Source organism: Triticum aestivum, chromosome 2D (assembly GCF_018294505.1).
Source record: "Triticum aestivum cultivar Chinese Spring chromosome 2D, IWGSC CS RefSeq v2.1, whole genome shotgun sequence".
Taxonomy (NCBI): Eukaryota; Viridiplantae; Streptophyta; class Magnoliopsida; order Poales; family Poaceae; genus Triticum; species Triticum aestivum.
The window spans coordinates 527,093,592-527,115,932 of NC_057799.1; the positions used below are offsets into that span (position 1 = coordinate 527,093,592).

The following is a 22,341-nucleotide window of genomic DNA, read 5'->3' on the forward strand; positions in this document are numbered from 1 at the left end:
TTGTGGCACATCTTACTAAATTAAATGATATAGCCACCCTATTCACCTCATGAGGAAAAAATTCGCTACTACTATATCCTTAAGTTATTTCCGTTCTCATTAAAGGGTGATGCTAAGACATGGTTTAATTCTCTTAATCCTGGTTGTGTGCGTAGCCCTCAGGATATGATTTATTACTTCTCTGCTAAATATTTCCCCGCTCATAAGAAACAATCTGCTTGAAGGGAAATATATAATTTTGTGCAAATTGAAGAGGAGAGTCTCCCACAAGCTTGGGGGAGGCTTCTCCAATTGCTTAATGTTTTGCTTGATCATCCTCTCAAGAAAAATGAAATACTGGATATCTTTTATAATGGACTAACCGATGCTTCCAGAGACCACCTGGATAGTTGTGCTGGTTGTGTTTTCAGGGAAAGAACTGTTGATCAAGCTGAATTGCTTTTGAATAATATGTTGACTAATGAAAATAATTGGACACTTCCTGAACCAATTCCTAAGCCAACTCCGAAGAAAAGGGGTATTCTATTTCTCAGTCCTGAAGATATGCAAGAGGCAAAGAAATCTATGAAAGAAAAAGGTATTAAAGCTGAAGATGTTAAGGATTTACCACCTATTGAAGAAATACATGGTCTTGATAACCCTACACAGGTAGTAAAGGTAAATTCTCTCTATAGATATGATAAAGCTGAAATCCCGTATACTAAGTTTGCTAACCAATGCTTGGATGAGTTTGATGACTTTATGGTTAAACAAGAAAACTTCAATGCTTATGTTGGTAGACAATTGAAACGCAATGCTTATATGATTGAACACTTGAGTGATTATATGTCTAGAGTTAATGGTGAACTCAAACTTATTAGTAAACATGCTTCTATGGTCACCACTCAAGTAGAACAAGAGCTTAAAGCTCAAAATGATTTGCTCAATGAACTAAATAATAAGAAAAATGATAATGATGTTAGAGTTATGACTAGAGGGGGTAAAATGACTCAGGAACCTTTGTATCCTGAGGGACACCCTAAGAGAATTGAGCAAGATTCTCAGAGAACTAATGTTGATGCACCTAGTCCTTCTAAGAAGAAGAAAAATAAAAATGATAGGACTTTGCATGCTTCTAGTGAACCTGTTGTTGACACACCTGAGAATCCCAATGATATTTCTATTTATGATGCTGAAACACAATCTGGTGATGAACATGAACCTAGTGATAATGTTAATGATGATGTTCATGTTGATGCTCCACCTAGCAATAATAATGATGTAGAGATTGAACCTGCTGTTGATCTTAATAACCCACAATCAAAGAATCAACGTTATGATAAAAGAGACTTCGTTGCTAGGAAGCACGATAAAGAAAAAGAACCATGGGTACAGAAACCCATGCCTTTTCCTCCCAAACCATCCAAGAAAAAGGATGATGAGGATTTTGAGCGCTTTGCTGAAATGATTAGACCTATCTTTTTGCGTATGCGTTTGACTGATATGCTTAAAATGAATCCTTATGCTAAGTATATGAAAGATATGGTTACAAATAAAAGAAAGATACCGGAAGCTGAAATTTCCACCATGCTTGCTAATTATACTTTTAAAGGTGGAATACCTAAGAAACTAGGAGATCCAGGAGTACCAACTCTACCATGCTCCATTAAAAGAAACTATGTTAAAACTGCTTTATGTGATCTTGGAGCCGGTGTTAGTGTTATGCCTCTCTCTTTATATCGTATACTTGATCGGAATAAGTTGACACCTACTAAAATATCTTTGCAAATTGCCGATAAATCAACTGCTATACCTGTCGGTATTTGTGAGGATGTGCCTGTTGTGGTTGCAAACGTTACTATTTTAACAGACTTTGTTATTCTTGATATTCCTGAGGACGATAGCATGTCGATTATCCTTGGTAGACCCTTTTTGAATACTGCTGGGGCTGTTATTGATTGCAACAAAAGCAATGTCACTTTTCATGTTAATGGTAATGAGCATACGGTACACTTTCCGAGGAAACAACCTCAAGTCCACAGTATAAATTCTATTGGAAAAATTCCAACGATTACTATTGGAGGTTTTGAATTTCCTCTTCCTACTGTCAAGAAGAAATATGATATTATTATTGTTGGGGACGTGCATATCCCCGTTGAGGCAACCTAGTGCTATTCGAAAATTCTCCGGTTTCATGCGATTCGGAATGAGTTTGTTAACAAGACTTGATCAACCTTGTTAGTGGATTCCTTTTGATGAGCATGAGATGGATGAAGTTAGAAAGCACAACTCTCTGTACTCTCCTTTTACTTTCTGTTATTTAGATTAAATAAAGCAAAAATAGTATTTTCTGTCTATTTTCTGAATTATCTTTGCAATAAAAAATACCCCGAAAATAAAAGTTCTCCAAATGCCCTGAAAATGAAATATGATTTTTTGTAGAATATTTAAGAATATCTGTCACTGAGAACACACCAGAGGGGGCAACCACCTGGCCACGAGGATGCAGGGCGCGCCCTACCCCCTGGGCGCGCCCCCTGCCTCGTGGGCTCCATGTGGCCCCCCTTCACTTATTCCTGCACCCACACACTTCGTCTTCCTCCAGAAAAAATCACCACATAGCTCAAACCTGTGTTCTAGCTCGTTTTGCTGTGATTTTTGATCTCCTTGCTCAAAGCTCCTTTCACAAAACTGCTTTGGGGGATTGTTCTTGGTATGTGACTCCTCCAATGGTCCAATTAGTTTTTGTTCTAGTGCTTTATTTATTGCAATTTTTTGCTGCTTAGGTGACCCTGTTCTTGAGCTTGCATGTCAAATTTATTTGGTCCAAGTAGTTCTAATGCATGATATAGTCTCTAGGCACTTGTGGGAGTAGTTGCTATCAATTTTGTTGAGTTTAGTTCACTTTTATTTTGAGTCACTAAAAATTTCAGAAATTTTCAGAGGGAGAAAATGTTGAAGAGATTATTGAGAGGCTCCTCAAGCCGGAGCTCGAAGGATAAGCAAAGTGAAGAGAATAAGAAGCCCAAATATAATCTTCCTCGCACCGCGGAGGTTCGGCCGTGTGAGTGGCCTTGTGACGAGTTCTTGCTAGCTGCCGGGATTTATGATGATTTTTATTACTTAGCTGAGAATGCAGGCCTCATCGACTTCCTCCATGACCAGCCCGAACAATATCTCTTACTCACTAATATTTTCATGCAAAATTTTCATTTCCATGCTAGGAGATCGCCACCTTCGGTGGATTTTTATTTATATGATGAGTTTAAGGAGATGTCACTTTATGATTTTTGTGCGGTTTGCAAGTTACCCTTTGCGGGCAGCATAGAGGAACCACATCATAATGATGTGGAAGGGTTTATTTGATATGATTGCTGTAGGGGAAACGAGGAAAGTTTCCGATGCAAGAATCACTAGCATACATTTTCCTGTTCTACGTTACTTCACAATATTTGCTAGTAGATGCTTAATTGGTCGTGGAAACAGTGGAAACCTTAGTGCCCCTGATATTGTTATTTTGCGCCATGCCTTGTTTCGTGATACTACCTTCAGTTTAGGCGCTATTGTTGGTAAACGGTTAAATTTGAACCGTACAAAGGGTCCCATCTTTGGAGGCCTCTTTGCTTCGCGCCTTGCTGCACACTTTAACATACCTATCAGGCATTATGAGAAAGAGGAAAAAGTTGCTGCCTCCTATTTTTCTAGATTATAAGAGTATGGTAGCACATGATTTTATTGTTAAAGATAAGAAGAAGATGCTTAAGTATAAATTGATATTTGATAAAAAATTATTGTGAGATTATTACCTTGCCTGTGCCCTCTTTGTTTAACATATTTTCAGGCACGTACCTCATTTTGCCGGAGGCCGTTCATGCATACTTGAGCATGACACCTGCTCCAGAGGCCGAGCCGGAGCCATCACTTGACCCTTATCGGCAGTCTGTTTATCAGTGGGATCCGGAGGAGCTCGCTAACTAGTGGCACCCTGAGGACCCTCCTCAGTACACCGGAGAGAGCAACTTTGATCCTTGGGCATAAACCAACTTAGGCCAAAAGCCTAAGCTTGGGGGAGTACGTATTTCTCACCGACATTACATTCATGTTCACACACTCATGCCAGTTGTCGGTGCTCATACTTTTTCATTGTACTATCCATGCTAGTTTATTTTCCTTTTCTAAGTTTCTTTTTGTGTGTTCAAAAAACCTTAAGAAAACCAAAAAAAATTAATTGTAGCTTTTAGCTAGTTTACTTTCCATGCCTGTAGTAGTAATAATTAAAAGAAACCCCAAAACTTCTTTTTGCTTGTTGGGAGCTTTCCCATGTAAATAGTTTTATTTCTTTTCTTTTCTTTGGGGGTCGAGAGGAGAAGACCATAATGAAAATGTTGAAGTTGCTCTTATATGCATTATTGTTGATTTAACCAAGAGCCCATATTACCTTGTCTTCTCATGTGTATTAAATGCTTGCAGATTCCAGCTTAGTCCAATGCACGTGCACTATTATTATTATCCACACCGTTCGGTCGTGCAAGTGAAAGGCAATAATGACGATATATGATGGACTGATTGAGATGAGAGAAGCTGGTATGAACTCGACCTCTCTTGTTTTTGTAAATATGATTAGTTCATCGTTCCTGATTCAGCCTATTATGAATGAAACATGTTTGCAATAACAATTAGAGATTATAATTGCTCATGCCATGCTTAATTAGCTAGGAGTTTATAATGGTTTACCTTGCGTGCCAACATGCTATTAAAATGGTTGTGATGTGGTATGATAGGGTGGTATCCTCCTTTGAATGATTCAAGTGGCTTGACTTGGCACATGTTCACGCATGTAGTTGAAACAAAATCAACATAGCCTCCACGATATTTATGTTCATGGTGGATTATATCCTACTCATGCTTGCACTCAATGTTTATTAATTTTAATGCATGTTCATGATTGTTGTCACTCTCTAGCTAGTCGCTTCCCAGTCTTTTTCTAGCCTTCACTTGTACTAAGCGGGAATACTGCTTGTGCATCCATTTCCATAAACCCCAAAGTTATTCCATATGAGTCCACCATACCTTCCTATATGCGGTATCTACGTGCCGTTCCAAGTAAATTTGTATGTGCCAAACTCTAAACCTTCAAATGAAATTCTATTTTGTATGCTCGAATAGCTCATGTATCAACTTGGGTTGCCTGTATCTTCCATGCTAGGTGGGTTATTCTCAAGAGGAGTGGACTCCGCTCCTCACTCATGAGAAAATGGCTGGTCACCGGGATGTCCAGTCCCATGCTCAAACCAAATCAAAATAATTGCAAACAAAATTCCCCCAGGATTGTTGTTAGTTGGAGGCATCCGTTGTTTCGGGCAAGCCATGGATTGATGCTTGTTGGTGGAGAGGGAGTATAAACTTTACCATTTTGCTTGGGAACCGCCTATAATGTGTGTAGCATGGAAGATATCGAGATCTCTCGGTTGTTATGTTGACAATGAAAGTATGCCGCTCAAAATATTATTTATCTCTATTTCAAAACTCGAGCTCTGGCACCTCTACAAATCCCTGCTTCCCTCTGCGAAGGGCCTATCTATTTACTTTTATGCTGAGTCATCATCCTCTTATTAAAAAGCACCAGTTGGAGAGCACCGCTGTCATTTGCATGCATTACTATTAGTTTACATTGAGTATGACTATGACTGGATCTCTTCTACCATGAATTACAATGTTTAGTCAGTCCTTGATCTTCAATGGTGCTCTGCATTTATGTTTTGCGGTCTCAGAAAGGGCTAGCGAGATACCATCTTGTTATATCATATTATGATTGTTTTGAGAAAGTGTTGTCATCCGAGATTTACTATTATTGCTCGCTAGTTGATTATGCCATTGATATGAGTAAATGTGAGACCTAAGTGTTATTGTGAATATGGTTAGTTCATGATCTTTGCTGAAAACTTGAATGCTGGCTTTACATATTTACAACAACAACAGCAAACAGAGTTTGTAAAAGTTTTTCTTTATCGCTTTCAGTTTGTCAACTGAATTGCTTGAGGACAAACAAAGGTTTAAGCTTGGGGGAGTTGATACATCTCCATTGTATCTACTTTTCCAAACACTTTTGCCCTTGTTTTGGACTCTAACTTGCATGATTTGAATGGAACTAACCCGGAATGACGCTGTTTTCAGCAGAATTGCCATGGTGTTATTTTTGTGCAGAAATAAAAGTTCTCGGAATGACCTGAAACTTCACGGAGAATATTTTTGGAATTTATAAAAAATACTGGCGAAAGAATCAAGGCCAGGGGCCCCAAACCCTGTCCACGAGGGTGGGGGCGCGCCCCCCTGTCTTGTGGGCCCCCTGGAGCTCCACCGACCTCAACTCCAACTCTATATATTCACGTTCGGGGAGAAAAAAAATCAGGGAGAAGGATTCATTGCGTTTTATGATACGGAGCCGCTGCCAAGCCCTAATCTCTCTCGGGAGGGCTGATCTGGAGTCCGTTCGGGGCTCCGGAGAGGGGAATCCGTCGCCGTCGTCATCATCAACCATCCTCCATCACCAATTTCATGATGCTCACCGCCGTGCGTGAGTAATTCCATCGTAGGCTTGCTGGACGGTGATGGGTTGGATGAGATTTATCATGTAATTGAGTTAGTTTTGTTAGGGTTTGATCCCTAGTATCTATTATGTTCTGAGATTGATGTTGCTATGACTTTGCTATGCTTAATGCTTGTCACGAGGGCCCGAGTGCCATGATTTCAAATCTGAACCTATTATGTTTTCATGAATATATATGAGTTCTTGATCCTATCTTGCAAGTCAATAGTCACCTACTATGTGTTATGATCCGGCAACCCCGAAGTGACAATAATCGGGACCACTCCCGGTGATGACCGTAGTTTGAGGAGTTCATGTATTCACTAAGTGTTAAAGATTTGGACCGGTACTCTATTAAAAGGAGGCCTTAATATCCCTTAGTTTCCAATAGGACCCCGCTGCCACAGGAGGGTAAGACAAAAGATGTCATGCAAGTTCTTTTCCATAAGCACGTATGACTATATTCAGAATACACGCCTACATTACATTGATGAACTGCAGCTAGTTCTGTGTCACCCTATGTTATAACTGTTGCATGAAGAATCGCATCCGACATAATTATCCATCACTGATCCATTGCCTACGAGCTTTTCACATATTGATCTTTCTTTAGTTACTTTTTCGTTGCCACTGTTACAATTACTACAAAGCTGCTACTGTTACTTTTGCCACTATTACCGTTACTTCCATATTACTTTGCTACTAAATACTTTGCTGCAGATATTAAGTTTTCCAGGTGTGGTCGAATTGACAACTCAACTGCTAATACTTGAGAATATTCTTTGGCTCCGCTTGTGTCGAATCAATAAATTTGGGTTGAATACTCTACCCTCGAAAACTGTTGCGATCCCCTATACTTGTGGGTTATCACACTTTTTTGCTTATACGTGAAATTCTATTTCATGCAACACCTGAACACTTTTTGTTCATATGCAAGAACTTTGTTGAAATTTGCAACATGTGAACCTTATTGCACTCAATGTTTGTAAAACTCTATATGAAATTAGCAAAATAAATATATTTTCCCAAAAAAATGTACAAAAGAAGAAAATGTAGTTGAGAACAGAAAAAACTGTAGCCCATTTAGAAAAACATTGTAGGTGAGCTGGGACTCCATCTAGCAGTATGCGGTATATAGTGGTTCCCCTGCTGCAGAGTTAAGCCCTCGTCACTCCCATATTATGAAAAAGTGAAATCAGAGATAATATAGCTAAAATGATGTGAAATCACTAAATTTGGGGATATCTAGCAGCGTAGTTCGGGGAGTGGTGGCCGGAAGCAGGGTGGGTGGAAAGTAGGGAGTTCATGACGAGGCCGAAGCTAGGCGTGAGTGTGGCTTGTCGACGCAGGCGATAATGTCGGCGTTGAGTTACATAATCGCTGTTCGATTAGGTAGTAATTTTCATTTTTTCTTATGAATCCGTTAAAATTATTACACAAATGCACAATATCTACTGAATATTGAACTTGTCAAGTTCCACATACGACTCAAAGTCACAGTGGACATATACATGACTCATGATGTTGTGCTAGCTCAATATCTTAGAGGTGCTCGCAGGCCTGAGATTTTTGGAGGACCGGGGCGAGACTAAAACTCAGAGCCCTTAATATAGTTATCCTAAGAATAACAACGAAAATATGCATACATGAAATATTATCAATAACATTTAAATGCATCAAAATCCAGTATGCATATTAAATAACTTATATATACTATCTTCAAATTTTCTTCTAACATATCTGGGCTTATCGAAGTAGTGAAAACACCAATATTTCTTGAAAATTTTATGTATATCTCCGCGCTATGATTGTACCAAGCCATCCACAATTTTCTTCCTCTTCCTTTTATCACTACCACATGTATACTTTCTTTTGGATGACATGATAAGACACAATGGTGAAAATAAATATAGTTTTTGCATCAATTGTTGAATTGTGCCACCGTGCCAACTACATTCAGGGAATATGAATATATGATATACTCAGATTGTTGAATCAGTGATGGATGGAGAGCAAAGCGGGGTCGCGATGGGGCTTGGGTCCCCCGGGGAATAGAAAATGGCAACGAACTGACGATGTGGATTAGGAAGGAAACTAGGATTCATGAGAAAAAGGAAAAAGAGCGCCGAGCATGCAGTGGCGAATAGAGGAAGCGTCGACGGCCGCTCCGAATCGCCATGTGAATGCATAATGGAATATGAAGGGATCAATCCCTCTTATTTTTTTCCTGAACGAAAGAATGAATCAAGGAATCGATCGCTGCTTACCTCTGTGCCTCGCTCTGCGGCATGTGCTGCATGCATAGGAGAGAGTCCGGTCCTTGCCCCCAGGTCGGCCTGGGTGCTCATAGGACAGGGGTAGCGTATACGTGCTTGCATTCATAGGAGTGAATGTATGTGAGCATATGTGTTAAAAAAAAATCTAACTAACCAAGTGACACATGAATTGAAATTTGAGATTTAATCTATGACTATGACATAAAGGAAACCCCACTAGTTACATTAACAACTAGATCATTGATGGCACGCGTTGTTGTGTCCTTCTATTTTGTCTCTTAGTTCCATCTAAAAGTATTGTGCTTTTGTAGCTTGTGTTTGTCTCAATTTTTCTAAATAATGCCATAGAAGTGAAGAAAGGAATATGATTGATTTGCAATAATAGTTTGTTGAGCCATTTCCTTAGACTTAATAGATTTCTTTTGATCATGACCCCTTTTGGCTCCTAAAATAACTCTCTCGCAAAGACTCACATCAAGACATCTACAAAATGAAATGTTGAGGTGACCAAAATTAAATTAGATGGTACGAATGTTTCAGAAATTTCGGTAAATTATTACCTAAACAATCTAAATCATTCCTGTCATTGTTGTTCTCCTACAAGAAAATTCTATGTTGTAGTTTAACATAGAGAGATTGTACAAGGGATTGCACATGGGCATACAATTTTCTTGGCATTTTAATTGTCTTGTAGCTCACTTATGAGCCACTGTACATCTGGCCAATATATCAAAGTTAATTAAAAAATGGAGTAAAAACATAAGTGTAGTCCTCGAAAAATGAGGAGAGTCAATGACAATTTACATATAATCAAGACAACGAACATAAACATTACTCAATGGAAATAAGGAAGCGAACACCGGTCAAAAAACAAAATGGGACTGCTTTATATTTATTTGAAGAAAGTTTGTTCATATGACATAAAGATGTGAAAGTGGAAAACAGTGACAACCACCCACTTCCTTTGTGTCAATGACGATTCAGAATACAACATCATCAGTTTCAAAACAACAAATAAGAATAGAAATAACAACATAGTGTTATATCAGGTAAGGTTTTACCTTTCGTTGTTTTTGTACCTTTTGTTGGAGGCACCTTTTAGGGTTACCAGGTTCTCAATCTTTCAATCTCAATGCAGAGAACTGAAGTAGCAACGACATCAAGATGCAATGCCTATGGGACTTAATTATGTACTCCCTCCGTTCCTAAATATAGGGTGTATAGTTTTTGGCACGGAAATTAAAGAACATATGTGGAGGGAAAATTTCACAAGTTTTGGGCGAGATTACACCTGACTAATTGACATGAGAAAATAGAGGAGCTTGCCTGATATAAGGAAATGTAATCAAATCCCTAAATAGTTATCCAAACGAATGGTGCAACGCAATACACCTTATATTTCGGATTTTCTCAAAAATATGTACACCTTATATCAAGGAACGGAGGAATTATTATTAATCAATAGATGTAGGCTGTAGCGCTATGCCTTACATGGTATTGTTATTGTAAGGAAAAAAATAATGCCTATAATGCTACCGTTTGGATGTTTGGTATTGCTTTCCGAGCAATCCTTTTCTTGTCTATACTAGGTAATTGCCCGTGTGTTGCTACAGGGACATACATACTCTAGTGGCTCAACACCAATCAGGTTTAACATATACTTGTATCTACATGCACATCAAGTAGCATTGTCAACTGCTTTTACCATGTCTCTCTTCTTCTTTTTTGAAATTCCTTATACCTCAGTTGTTATTTCTTTGAATATGCACTCGATTATTGGTTTATCTCCATCAAATAACACAAAGCAAATATTACCTTTCATGCTAAAAACTCTATGAGCATTGCACGCCATATTATTGTAGAGATGGTGGGGGCAGCAAAGAAGTTCTGCCTCTTGGTGAATGCATTGCAAGGAACCTCCAACAACGAGTCTTCATAAGAATCCTTGTCAAGAGGGTCCAGCAAGGATGATAAATCATCTAGGGCAACAAGAACAGGTTAAGTGATGTTGCTGCACCTCAAGTATTTTTAGGACTTCTTGTAGTTCCTCTCATTCGACATCTTCATGAACAAAACAAAATCTCGAGCTTTCTCTTTCCTGTGAAATTTCAGCAACAAGCTAAATTTTAGTACAACAAACAAGGTAAGTTTTAGTTCAAGAAAACTGAGTATCTTGACAAAAATGTAGTAAAAGTCAAATTTCAGTAAAAATGAGATATTTTATTAGATCTAGAAAAAATTCAGTGCAAAGGTAAAAGTTAGTATCCTGAGAGAGAAGTTTTAGTATGAATATGAAACAAAAATAGTCCTAAATAATAAATAAAGTTAATGACAAGGTACATCATGTAATAATTCACGTTGAAGGTATAAAACACGAAAAATGCATTTTATGTCATGATTCAACGGGAATAAAGAAATGAAGGAGCCTGCAGCCGACGCTCGCTGTGTCGTGCACCATGCCTGTGCGCCGTGTCATGGTGCTGGCTGCGTACTGGTCATCACTGTTATCTATCTGGTCGCCGCCCATGGTCGCTGACATATCAATCGCTGGGGCTCACTTGTTTTGTCTGATCACTGCTTCCGTTCGGTTGTGCTGTGTGTGAGTGGATGCATATATACTCATATCCATGTTTTTGAAATGCGAGGCACCAATTTACACCGATCTAGCTAGCTTTTGCTATCACGATTGCTTGCAGCCATATTGCTATCCACCGCCACCATGATTTCAGGGAGAGATAGGAGATGACACCAGAAGTCACCGGTAGAGAAGATGGGGGCGGCGACGGCGCTCGATAGGGAAGGAGGAAACAGGAGGTGGGGGAGGCCTTGATTTACGGGAGGAAAACCCTCCTGATCTTGGATCGAGCAGGTGCACAAAAGAGGTTATGTGGGAGAAAAACCGGTGGGAGGTTATGCGGGAGAAAATCCAGTGTTGGAGCGACGAAAAAAAAACAATGCGAGGGGAGGGTGGACGAAGGTTTGGGCCGGACGCGTTCAGTCGGCAGGAAAAGGAACCTTACTCATTTTCTAGGTAGTAGAGATAGAGATAATCAATCAAACAGGAATGCCTACTGAATTCAGAAAAAAAATAACACCAGAAATCATGTTGTCCGTGTGTCATCACGCATGCTCATTTAAGACGGTAAGCACAAGACTGTTTTGTACAGTATGATGGAAAATGCTTAATCTCTAGTCAGAGATGTTATTTGCTTTCTGATGCTTTAGCAATTGTCATGAAAAGAATATCTCATCTTGTTACTGTGCATATAAAGTGACCTAGAAATCGTCTAAGACACATTTTGGAGGCTGGAGCGAATTCAAACAAAAGATGGAACTCTTCGAGTAAACAATGATTTTTTTAACAGAAAACATTACATATATTTGACCCTTTTTGCTTGCTACTGATAAATGCATAAGAACATATGCACAATCTGTATTAGTGAAACAGATAACTCAACTCCTGAAAAGGTCATGTTGGCATGCACAATTTTTAAGACTCATAATAATAATTGATATAACATGTGAGGTTCACATCCAACTACAAAAAAGAAGCCAGGCCTTTTTACTACAACAACTCATAAGACGTTGTAACTAATCAACATCAGCTCAGCTTTAGAAGTAAGTGGCTAGTCCGGTTTGCCAATATCACAAGGAAGAAAGGTCCATTCAAACATTCAACATATAACCTAGTTTAATACAACATGCTCCCTCCGTTCCTAAATATAAGACCTTTTAGAGATTCCAATATAGACTACATACAGAGCAAAATGAGTGAATCTACACTCTAAAATATGTCTATATACATTCGTATGTAGTTTGTATTGAAATCTCTAAAAAGGGCTTATATTTAGAAATGGAGGGAGTATAAAGTATGCATAAGGTGCAAACTGTAAGTGGTATTAAGCCATATGTGTTGTTTGAAAAGACCAAATCTTACTAAATAAAATCATCAAGAATTTCATAACTATTGACGGCTTATTATTAAGGCAATAGGCAGATAGTAGTAGCAGAGGCACCAGAAAATGCAATGAGTAGGACAAGTTAGTGGAAGGAAGGAATCCATCCAACTAAAAGGGAAAGCTTGTAAGGGACATGTTCATTGCAAGGTTTGGCAATATTGAGCTGGTAGGAAGTTTTCTTTTCTTTTCTTCGGATCTATCCGTCTTTTTTTTTTGAGACAAGAGCGATCTGTCTAATTGTGCTTTCTGTGGCATAGGTCCAAATGCACCACAGACATTCAAAATTTCCACCGGAGTAGCAGCCCCTTTGGACTGCGGCCCAGTTAGCGAAAGGCTGAAGATCGGACCGTCAGGATGACCCAGGTTCTTGATCTAATGGCCCAAATCTTCAAATGCATGAGAATGCTAGGACTGGTTTCGGTTTTACTGTCCTAAAAATGGCTGATTTCCTCCTCATCCATGGAATTGTAACGTTCTTACACTAAGGGAGACCGGGCGACAGCCCCGATTAGCAATCTCAAATCCTAATATTGTCGCCGCAAAAAAAGAATCCTAATATTGATATAAGCACTAAGGGGGACGTAAGTGATGCCTGGATGGTGCACCTGATCTTATTGATTAGCAATCTCAAATTCTAATATTGTCGCCTCAAAAGGATCCTAATATTGATATAAGCACTAAGGGGGACGTAAGTGATGCCTGGATGGTGCACCTGATCTTATTTGTTTAATAGCCGCTGAGAAAAAATTGTTGCTCGATCATACATACACACTTTGCCCGTGCAAATTACGTACTAGCTAGCCTATAAAAATTAGCAAATCACTAAAGTACATACGCGTGCGAAACAATATATGCAAATGCTACACTTGCAAGCTACTGTTAGTTCATCATCAAAATAACCAAAGAACTTACTACTATGTACCATCTCAACGCGTCGGTTCCGGTTCAGTCACTTCAGTGCTGAAGCTGCCAGCTCTACTCGACGCGGGGAGGCTCATTCGCAGGCACTCTTCCCGTCGCCACCGGCCGACGAGGAGCCAATGCCGACCTGCAACCATGGCGTCGTCTCCCCCGCTGCACTCACGTCCTTGAGATCACTAAGCTTGGCCTTCTTGACGGCTGTGCTGTCCGCCTCGTCCTCGGCGGCCTCGCGGGGAGTAGCAGCGTCGTTAGCGTTGTGGCTGCTCGTCGCGGTCATCTTGTTCTGGTGGCTGGGATTGCTTGGTGCCGCCGCTGGCTGGAGGTACAGCGACGGGGACGCGTCAAGGTGCAGCGAGCTGGTTCCGGCCTCGGCGACCGTCGCGCTGGCCATCAACGGCAACGGGTTGGCCGCGATGGTGAGGTCTAGCGCCGGCTCTGGAGGGTCCATCATTGGCCGGAGAGTGAGCTGGTGGCCAGCAGCGGCGACAAGGCCTTCGGCTGTCAGGGATGTGATGTTGGCGTGATCCCCTGTCCCCGAGGTGAGCCAGTGGCACCGCTTGTGGCCTCCGAGCGCTTGACCAGAGGCGAAGAGGCGGTGGCACACGGAGCACTCGTGCATCTTGGCCTTCTTCTTGAACGGTGCAATGGCCAACCCCGCGACCGGCGGTTCATGGTCGGTGGTCGTGATGGCCATTGACAGGGATGGCGTGGCCCCGCTCGTCCCGGCGTTCGTGTCGCCACCGGTGCTGGCATCGGCGTTTGTCCTGGCATCAACACTGCCACTTGCATGGATGACATCGACGGCGGCGGCATCACCCTTTTCATCGCTGGGACCGGCGGCCGCTGCGTGGTGGTGAGGTGTTCCACCGACGCTGCTCTCGGGCTTGGCAGCGAAGCAGCCCTTGACCTTCTTGTGGCTGGCACGGTGTCCGCCGAGAGCTTGGTGCGAAGTGAACACCTTCTTGCATGCCTTGCACTCGAACAAGCCACGTGGCAGGGGCGAGGCGTATTGCGGTTGCGGTGCTGGCAACGCCAGGGGCAGCATTATCGCTTGATCTGGCGTCGCTACGACGATCGGGAAGTGTTGCGGCTGTTGATGAGGCCTTCTCCCGTGTTCCTTGCTGGCCGGCGCGCACGGCTCTGGGTCGGCCTCGGCGGCGGCACTAGCCTGATCGGCCTTGGACGACGAGAGCATGACGAGGCAATTTGCCAAGTCCTCCTCCTCGTCCTCGCCAGACGGCGCCGTCGACGGCCCGGGCATTGTATCATCGCCTCCGCCAGCGATCGACTTGGCGCGGCGCGAGCGCTTCCCCTTTGACCACCCAGAGGCCAGCGACGCGTCCTCCTCTTCGCCGGCCACGGACGGAGGCGGCGAGCCGTCCGAGTCCTCCTCTTCGCCCGAGGTGCACTTGCCGTGCTCCAGGAAAAGCTCCATAGACGAGAACTCCTTCCCGCAGTTCTTGCACACCTGGCAGCCCCTGGTGAGGCGGTTAGGGTTCGCCCGGAGCGCGTAGACGTGCGTCGTCGCTGCTCCCGCCGTGGACGGCCTATCTTCCCCGCCGCGCGCGGACGACCCGGGATCGTCGTCGTCGTCGTCGGCGCCCGGGCCGTCGTCGGCGACGGCGTGGGCCCTCATGTGCCCGCCGAGCGCGCTGCCGCACGTGAACCCCTTGTTGCAGACTCTGCAGAAGTGCTTGTACGCCGCCGGTGGCGGCTGGGGCCGAGGCGGCATCTGGCCATGACGCTCAAGGAGATGTAGCCGGTGTTAGGGAAACACGCGGCGTCAACATGTGGCGGCGAGAAATTTAGGGTTCAAAGTACGGCTCTGCGGAAACGCAAACACTTAAGTACCAGAGACGATGGAGATTCATACATGAGTAGGGCGGTTCAGTCCATCCTCGTTAACCATGGACGATCGCGGCAAACTGTTGAACAAGTTTAGCTAGGTTTATATATAGCTGCCATGGCCAGAGTCTATGTTAGCCGCACAGACAAGTTAGCTCTGGCTAGTGATGACAAGTGTTTGGCTTTCATGGGCTCTGAGGCAGTCCTGTCCAGTGACGGCAGTGTCGGGGGGAGATATTCTCCGTCGTACGTGATCGAAGACCAGCTGGTTCTGGGGGAGGTCAAGCTTGTTTTGAGGAGATCAAGGCGGCAGTTTTGCCCACGAATCGTGCCCATCCGTTCGACTTGGAGTTGGAGGTTTATCCTCGATCTCATAAAACCTATATTTGTATTTGAGGAAGAGTTTTAGCAGATTCTCTAAACCAAACTTTACTAAAAGGAAAAATTAGTTCCACTCCTTTAAAGACAAGCCTGTCTCCATATTACCCTCTCGCAACTCACCATGACTGGGATTGCTAAATCTGAGTGACTTAAACGAAGTCTCGGTCGATATTATATTTGTGAGATCTTACGTAAAGATTTGTGCAATTTTTTATATATGTTGTGTCACTTGACCGAGACTTGGTTAAGTCTCAGACGACTGAGATCTAGCCACACTCTTTCTCGTCTGTGGTCTCGTGCAGGTGCAACATATCCTGTTTTTCTCTACCATGAAAAGCACACGTGTGTCCTGCTAGTTCCTCTTCTGCATTGATAGCTCGCCTGAGATTCTCGAATGTTCTACCGCAATGGCCTCTTTGGATTGTGATTTCATAGCAACTTTGCAACATTTCTCTTAGAATATATTTGTCTAAAAATGCATTCAAGCACGTGTAGCACCCTCCCCATTCCCTGCAATACATGGAATAAAAAACTCACCAAACATCTTCAGTGATGCCAAGTGATGCACATACAACTGTCTTCTAACGTCAAGTGGCTCACATATAGAGGCCACATGTCGCGGTCTTAGCAAGGGGTACCTACAAGGTGATTACCACGAGGCTGAATTGTTGAAAGCAACAAACTGACTGTGCGTGGCTTAGATGGTCAGGTTCCCTTGTCGAAACCTACTCACTCAGGTTAAATTTCTAGATTTGGCATGGGTGCCATCATTTTTCTAGATTTATTTCAAGATTTAGAAGTTTTTTCTTTCAACAGTAAGCGACGCTTTCATTGATAACGAGGCGTCTATGGTGACTTTGTAAATCTCAAGACATGCGGCTAAGTTTCCTGGAGGTGTCATGGGCGTAGAATGTGAATGCGTTCATTCACATGGTTTAACGTATGTGCGTTGTGTTTTAAAAAAAACTGATAATTTGGGGTTAGAAAAAGAACTGATGAGAGGAAGAGGATTTGGAGCACTCGGTGCTCCAGCCCTTATATGAGTATTAAATTAAAAAAATCTAGAAAATGAAAAAAACTTGGAATTTTGGGATATGAAACCGTGTGAAGTTTCAGGACAAAATACCGTGTTCTCAATAAAAAATCTTATGTATTGAAAATAACTGTTTGGATGGATCGTAGGTTGGACTGCATTTTCTTCAGCATGGATACATTTTAAAATATATTTTCACGAAACATCACACAGGAGTAAATTGGGCACACATGCTTCATATTCAACAGATATTTTTTACACAGGAGTAAATTGGGCACACATGCTTCATATTCCAGATTTTTCTTGAATTTTACGGATATTTTTTAAAATTAATATTCGGGGGGGGGGGGGGGGGGGGGGGAGCACCCAGGAGCTCCTGTGTATTTTCTCTGATGAAAGCACTCTTTATGTCCGGCTCAAAACTTGTCCAAATGAAGCCCGCTCATGCAATTAAATAGGTTGCTGATGGGCGCCCATGGAGGGCCCATAGCATAAGCCTTTTGCTTTCCTGTATCGTTATCACAATCGCTGCTTGAATATAAGAGAGAACTATATCTCGCTTATAGCGAGATAGAAGGAGCTTTCGTCTGAAGCATCCATAGTACCGGGCCGGCCCATTAGCGCACATTTAAAAGAAATAGAGAAGAAAGAGGGAGAAGCCAGGGAAAGAACCCAGGTCTCATGGATGCTGCGTTGCGCTGCAAGCCACTTACTCACTGTCGGGTTCGTGGTAAAACAGTAGGCCTCGACCAACTTAAGGTAAAAGAGCCGGTTTTTCACTGGTTTTCTGGGACTTTTTGTATTTTTTTCTTTGTTATCTCACAGTTTTTCTTTCTTTCTATCTCGGTTTTCATCGTATTTTTTCTTTCCTTTCTTCTTTTCTACGGTTTTGTTTGTTTGTTTCTCATTTTTCATTATTTTTTTATTTTGTCTCGGTTTTCACTTTTTTCTATACGCATTTTCGTTATATATCTAATACATGTTTAATTTTTAAATACAAGATTAACATTTTTAATACACCAACAATATTTCTTTCTATACACATTTAACATTTTACAAGTGCTTGATTAAAATTTTCCAGATAGAAGATTAGTACATGGTTACCATTTTTAATAGACATTTAAGACATTCAAATGCTTTATTAAAAAATTCAAATGTAAGTAAAATACTTTTCAAATACATAGTCAACAGTTTATATAAACATTTAACATTTTTGAAAAAATTGTTTAACATTTTTTCAAATTCTCGGGTTAACCTTTTTTTAATCCATGTTCAATTTTTTTCACACACATTGTATATTTTCTGTATACATAAGAAACATTTTCAGTATACACGTTATTTTTTCAAATGCTTGGTTAACATTTGATTCAATTTTTTTAATGTCGGATCCTATGTCGGCATTCCGACAGGAGCAGAAGGAGCAGTGGTATAATCTACGGCAAGCATGTAGAACCGAAAGTATGTTTAGAGGGGAGGGGTGATGATTAGACTACTTGATCAAATAAAAATATATCATTTTCCTAATTTTAGTTGCGGGGATATTAGCAATTATTACAAGTCAAGCTATCAACCTACACATGCAATTCTAAGAGTATAGCAGCGAAATTTAAAACATTGATATGAAGATAAAGGGAAGGATTTGGAGAAGGCAAACGCAATGGAGACACGAATATTTTTGGCGTGGTTTCGATAGGTGGTTAATACATCTCCAACGTATCGATAATTTATAAAGTATTCATGCCATGTTTACAACAATTTTATATGGTTTTGGTATGATTTGAATGGAACTAACCTGCACTGATGCTGTTTTCCGCAGAACTACCGTGGTGTTGTTTTTTGTGCAGAAATAAAAGTTCTCCAAATACAGCGAAACTTTTTGACGATTTTTTGGAACAAAAGAGGCACTAGAAGCTTCATGGGAGGACCAGAAGGTGAAGGAGGTGGCCACTACCCACCAGGGCGCGACATGGGCCATGGCTGTGGGCTGGTGGGTAGTGGGCACCCTATGGCCCATCTTAGCGTGAGACCGACGCCAAAAAATCATATAAATAGAGAAACCACTAGAAATAACCGTAGAACTTCTACTCCGCCGCCGCACGCCTCTGTACCTTTGAAATACCATCTGGAGCCCTGTTCCGGCATCCCGCCAGAGGGGGAAATCATCACCAGAAGCCATCTTCATCATCCCGGCGGCCACCATGATGAGGAGGGAGTAGTTCACCCTCGAGGCTACAAGTAGCTATGTGTTTGATCTCTCTCTCTCTCTCTCTCCCTCTCCCTCTCTCTCTCTCTCTCTCTCTCTCTCTCGTGTTCTAGACTTGGCACGATCTTGATGTACCTCAAGCTTTGTTAATATAGTTGGATCGTATGGTGTTTTCCCCTCTCTATCTTGTTGTGATGAATTGGATTTTTACCTTTGAGGTTTCACTATTATCGAATTGAATACTTTTATGGATTTGAGAACACTTGATGTATGTCTTGCATATGAATACTTGTGGTGACAATGGGGTATTATATTGATTCACTTGATGTATGTTTTGGCACTCAACTCGCGGATTCCCGAGGTAACATTGGGGTAATCAATGCATAGGGGTTGATGCACGTTTTTGTCCTACTTTCTCCGGTAGAAATCTTGGGGCACTCTTTGAAGTTCTTTGTGTTGGATTGAATATTATGAATCTGAAGTTATTTGCGTATCGTATAATTGACTCATGGATACTTGTCGTGACATTGGATTATCTAGGTGAAATTAGAGTTGGTTGATGCGTATCATATGGTGTTATTTTAGTACGAATTCCAGGGCTGTTCATGACACTTATAGGAATAGCTCAATAGATTGATCGGAAAGGATAACTTTGAGGTGGTTTCGTACCCGACAAATAATTTCTTCTTATGTTCTCTGCTAGATAAGAACTTTGGTGTGATTCTTTATCGCATGTTGAGGGATTGTTATATGATTCAACTATGTTAGCACTGTTGAGAGATTGCACTAGTGAAAGTATGAACCCTAGGCCTTGTTTTCAAGCATTGCAATACCGTTTGTGCTCCGTTTTATCACTTGCTAACTTGTTGTTTTTATATTTTCAGATTATAAAAACCTATATCTACTATCCATACTACACTTGTATCACTATCTCTTCGCCGAACTAGTGCACCTATACAATTTGCCATTGTATTGGGTTTGTTGGGGACACAAGAGATTTCTTGTATTTGATTGCAGGGTTGTTTGAGGGAGACCATCTTCATCCTACGCCTCCCACGGAGTGATAAACCTTAGGCCATCCACTTGAGGGGAAATTACTACTGTCCTACAAAACTCTGCGCTTGGAGGCCCAACACAAGTCGACAAGAATAAGTTGTGTAGTAAACATCAATCTCTTTTCTGGCGCCGTTGCGGGGGAGGTGAGTGCTTGGAGGTATATCTTTAGATCTTTCAATTGAATCTTTTAGTTTCTTGTTTTATCACTAGTTTGGTTTACAAAAGAAAACTACAAAAAAATGGAATTAATGTTGCCTCATATTATTCATCTCTATAATGTCTTTCGTGAAACTGATGGAGCGGGATTATGCTCAATTGATATAAGAAGAATTCAATGAAATGTTTGGCATAAAATCCATGAATGATAAGCATGATTGCAATGTTGCTAGTATGAATTCTTTGAATATCCATGATGCTAATGATATGCAAAGCCATAAGCTTGGGGATGCTATGTTTGATGAAGATTATATTTTTAGTCCCCCATGTTTTGATGAGAATATTTATTATGATTATAGCACGCCTCCTATTTATGATGATTATATTGATGAAAGTTGGTTTGGAAGAGCGTCAACTATAGGAAGTAATGACCCCACTATTTTGGAGGCTGTTGAATCTTATTCTATAATTATTTTGGAAGAGGTTTCAATTGATTATGACAACAAAGTTGCTACCTATGATGATTATTGTGATGACATGTATGCTATAAAGAATAATGATAACCACGAAACTTGTCATCATGATTTTTATTTTCAATTGGATCATTCAAATCAAGTATCTCATGGTAGTTATTTTGTTGAGTTTGCTCCCACTATTATAAATGAGAAGAAATTTGCTTATATGGAGAGTAATAAAATTTATATGCTTATGTATCATGAAAAGAATGCTTTATGTGATAGCTATATTGCTGAATTAATTCATGATGCTACTGAAAATTACTATGAGAGAGGAACATATGCTTGTATATATTACAATAATATCAAGTTTCCTCTCTATGTGTTGAAAGTTTTGAAGTTATGCTTGTTTTTCCTTCCTATGCTAGTTGATTCTTGCTCCCATAAATTGTTTGCTTACAAAATACCTATGCATAGGAAGTGGGTTAGGCTTAAATGTTCTTGCCATGTGATTCATGATGCTCTTATTATGTTTCAGTTCTTTACTTTTATGTGAGCATAATTGAAATCATCATGCCTAGCTAAAAACGCATTAAAGAAAAGCACTTGTTGGGAGACAACCGCAGTATTTCTACCTAATGTTTTTGTGTGTTCACATGATTAATCTACTATATTAATCATTTTTATAGCTTTTGTTTCAATAAAGTGCCAGGTAAAGCCTTTGGGATCATCTGGATGATAGTTGACTTGATTCTGTGCAAAAAAGGAAACTTTTGTGCCCAGTTTTGGAATTACCATAATTCACTGGGATGTGATAAAATTCTGAATTTTTTACACATGATTTATATACAAATATCCTACGTTTTCCTAATTTTTAATAATTTTTGGAGTAACATAAGTATGGTTATTGTTCAAATTATTATAGGCTGTTCTATTTTTGAAAATTCTGTTTTCAATGCATAGTTTAATTGTTTTAGTGTTTTCATAGTTAATATTAAGTGATATAAATTGTGGAAATGATAAGATACAATAGGCATTATATGGAAACAATTATGAATCTTGTCTTTGACAGTACCCAAGTGAATGGTATGCTCTTTACCATACTAACACATCTCACAAAGTTCCGTTAAGTTTTGTGTGACTGAAGTTTTCAAGGTTTGGGTGAGATATCGATATGAGGAGAATAAGGAGTGGCAAGACCCTAAGCTTGGGATGCCCAAGGAACCCCAAAGTAATATTCAAGGAATACCCAAGCAACTAAGCTTGAGGATGCCCCGGAAGGCTTGGAGCTACATTTTTATTCTTCACATGATATGAGTTTTGCTTGCAGCATCACTTTACTTTGTTTTTATTTGCTTTCTGTTATTTATAATAATGTTTTGTATCTTTTAATTCAATAAAAGTGTCAATTATAGCCTTTACCATGCTTATCTTGCAAGTCTATACGTTGCTGTTTGAAAATAAAAAGTTTTCTATTATTGTCTGAATTTC

General features: G+C 40.7%; 1 protein-coding gene across 3 annotated transcripts; it reads right to left on the reverse strand.

Moving 5' to 3' along the window:
- Positions 1-10,370: 10,370 nt before the first annotated feature.
- Positions 10,371-15,748, reverse strand: LOC123049773 (uncharacterized). 3 transcript variants are annotated; one of them, XR_006423652.1, is made up of 2 exons: positions 13,723-15,748; positions 10,371-10,939 (listed from the first exon to the last, which is right to left on the reverse strand). XR_006423652.1 is itself a non-coding variant. In XM_044472649.1 (1 exon), exon 1 carries the CDS (start codon positions 15,451-15,453, stop codon positions 13,795-13,797), a length of 1,659 nt encoding a protein of 552 aa, XP_044328584.1. In that variant the 5' UTR covers positions 15,454-15,748; the 3' UTR covers positions 13,484-13,794. The 3 variants fall into 3 exon arrangements, 1 of the variants encoding a protein (XP_044328584.1); XR_006423651.1 differs by having other exon boundaries at positions 13,713-15,748; XM_044472649.1 differs by lacking the exon at positions 10,371-10,939 and having other exon boundaries at positions 13,484-15,748.
- Positions 15,749-22,341: the final 6,593 nt, after the last annotated feature.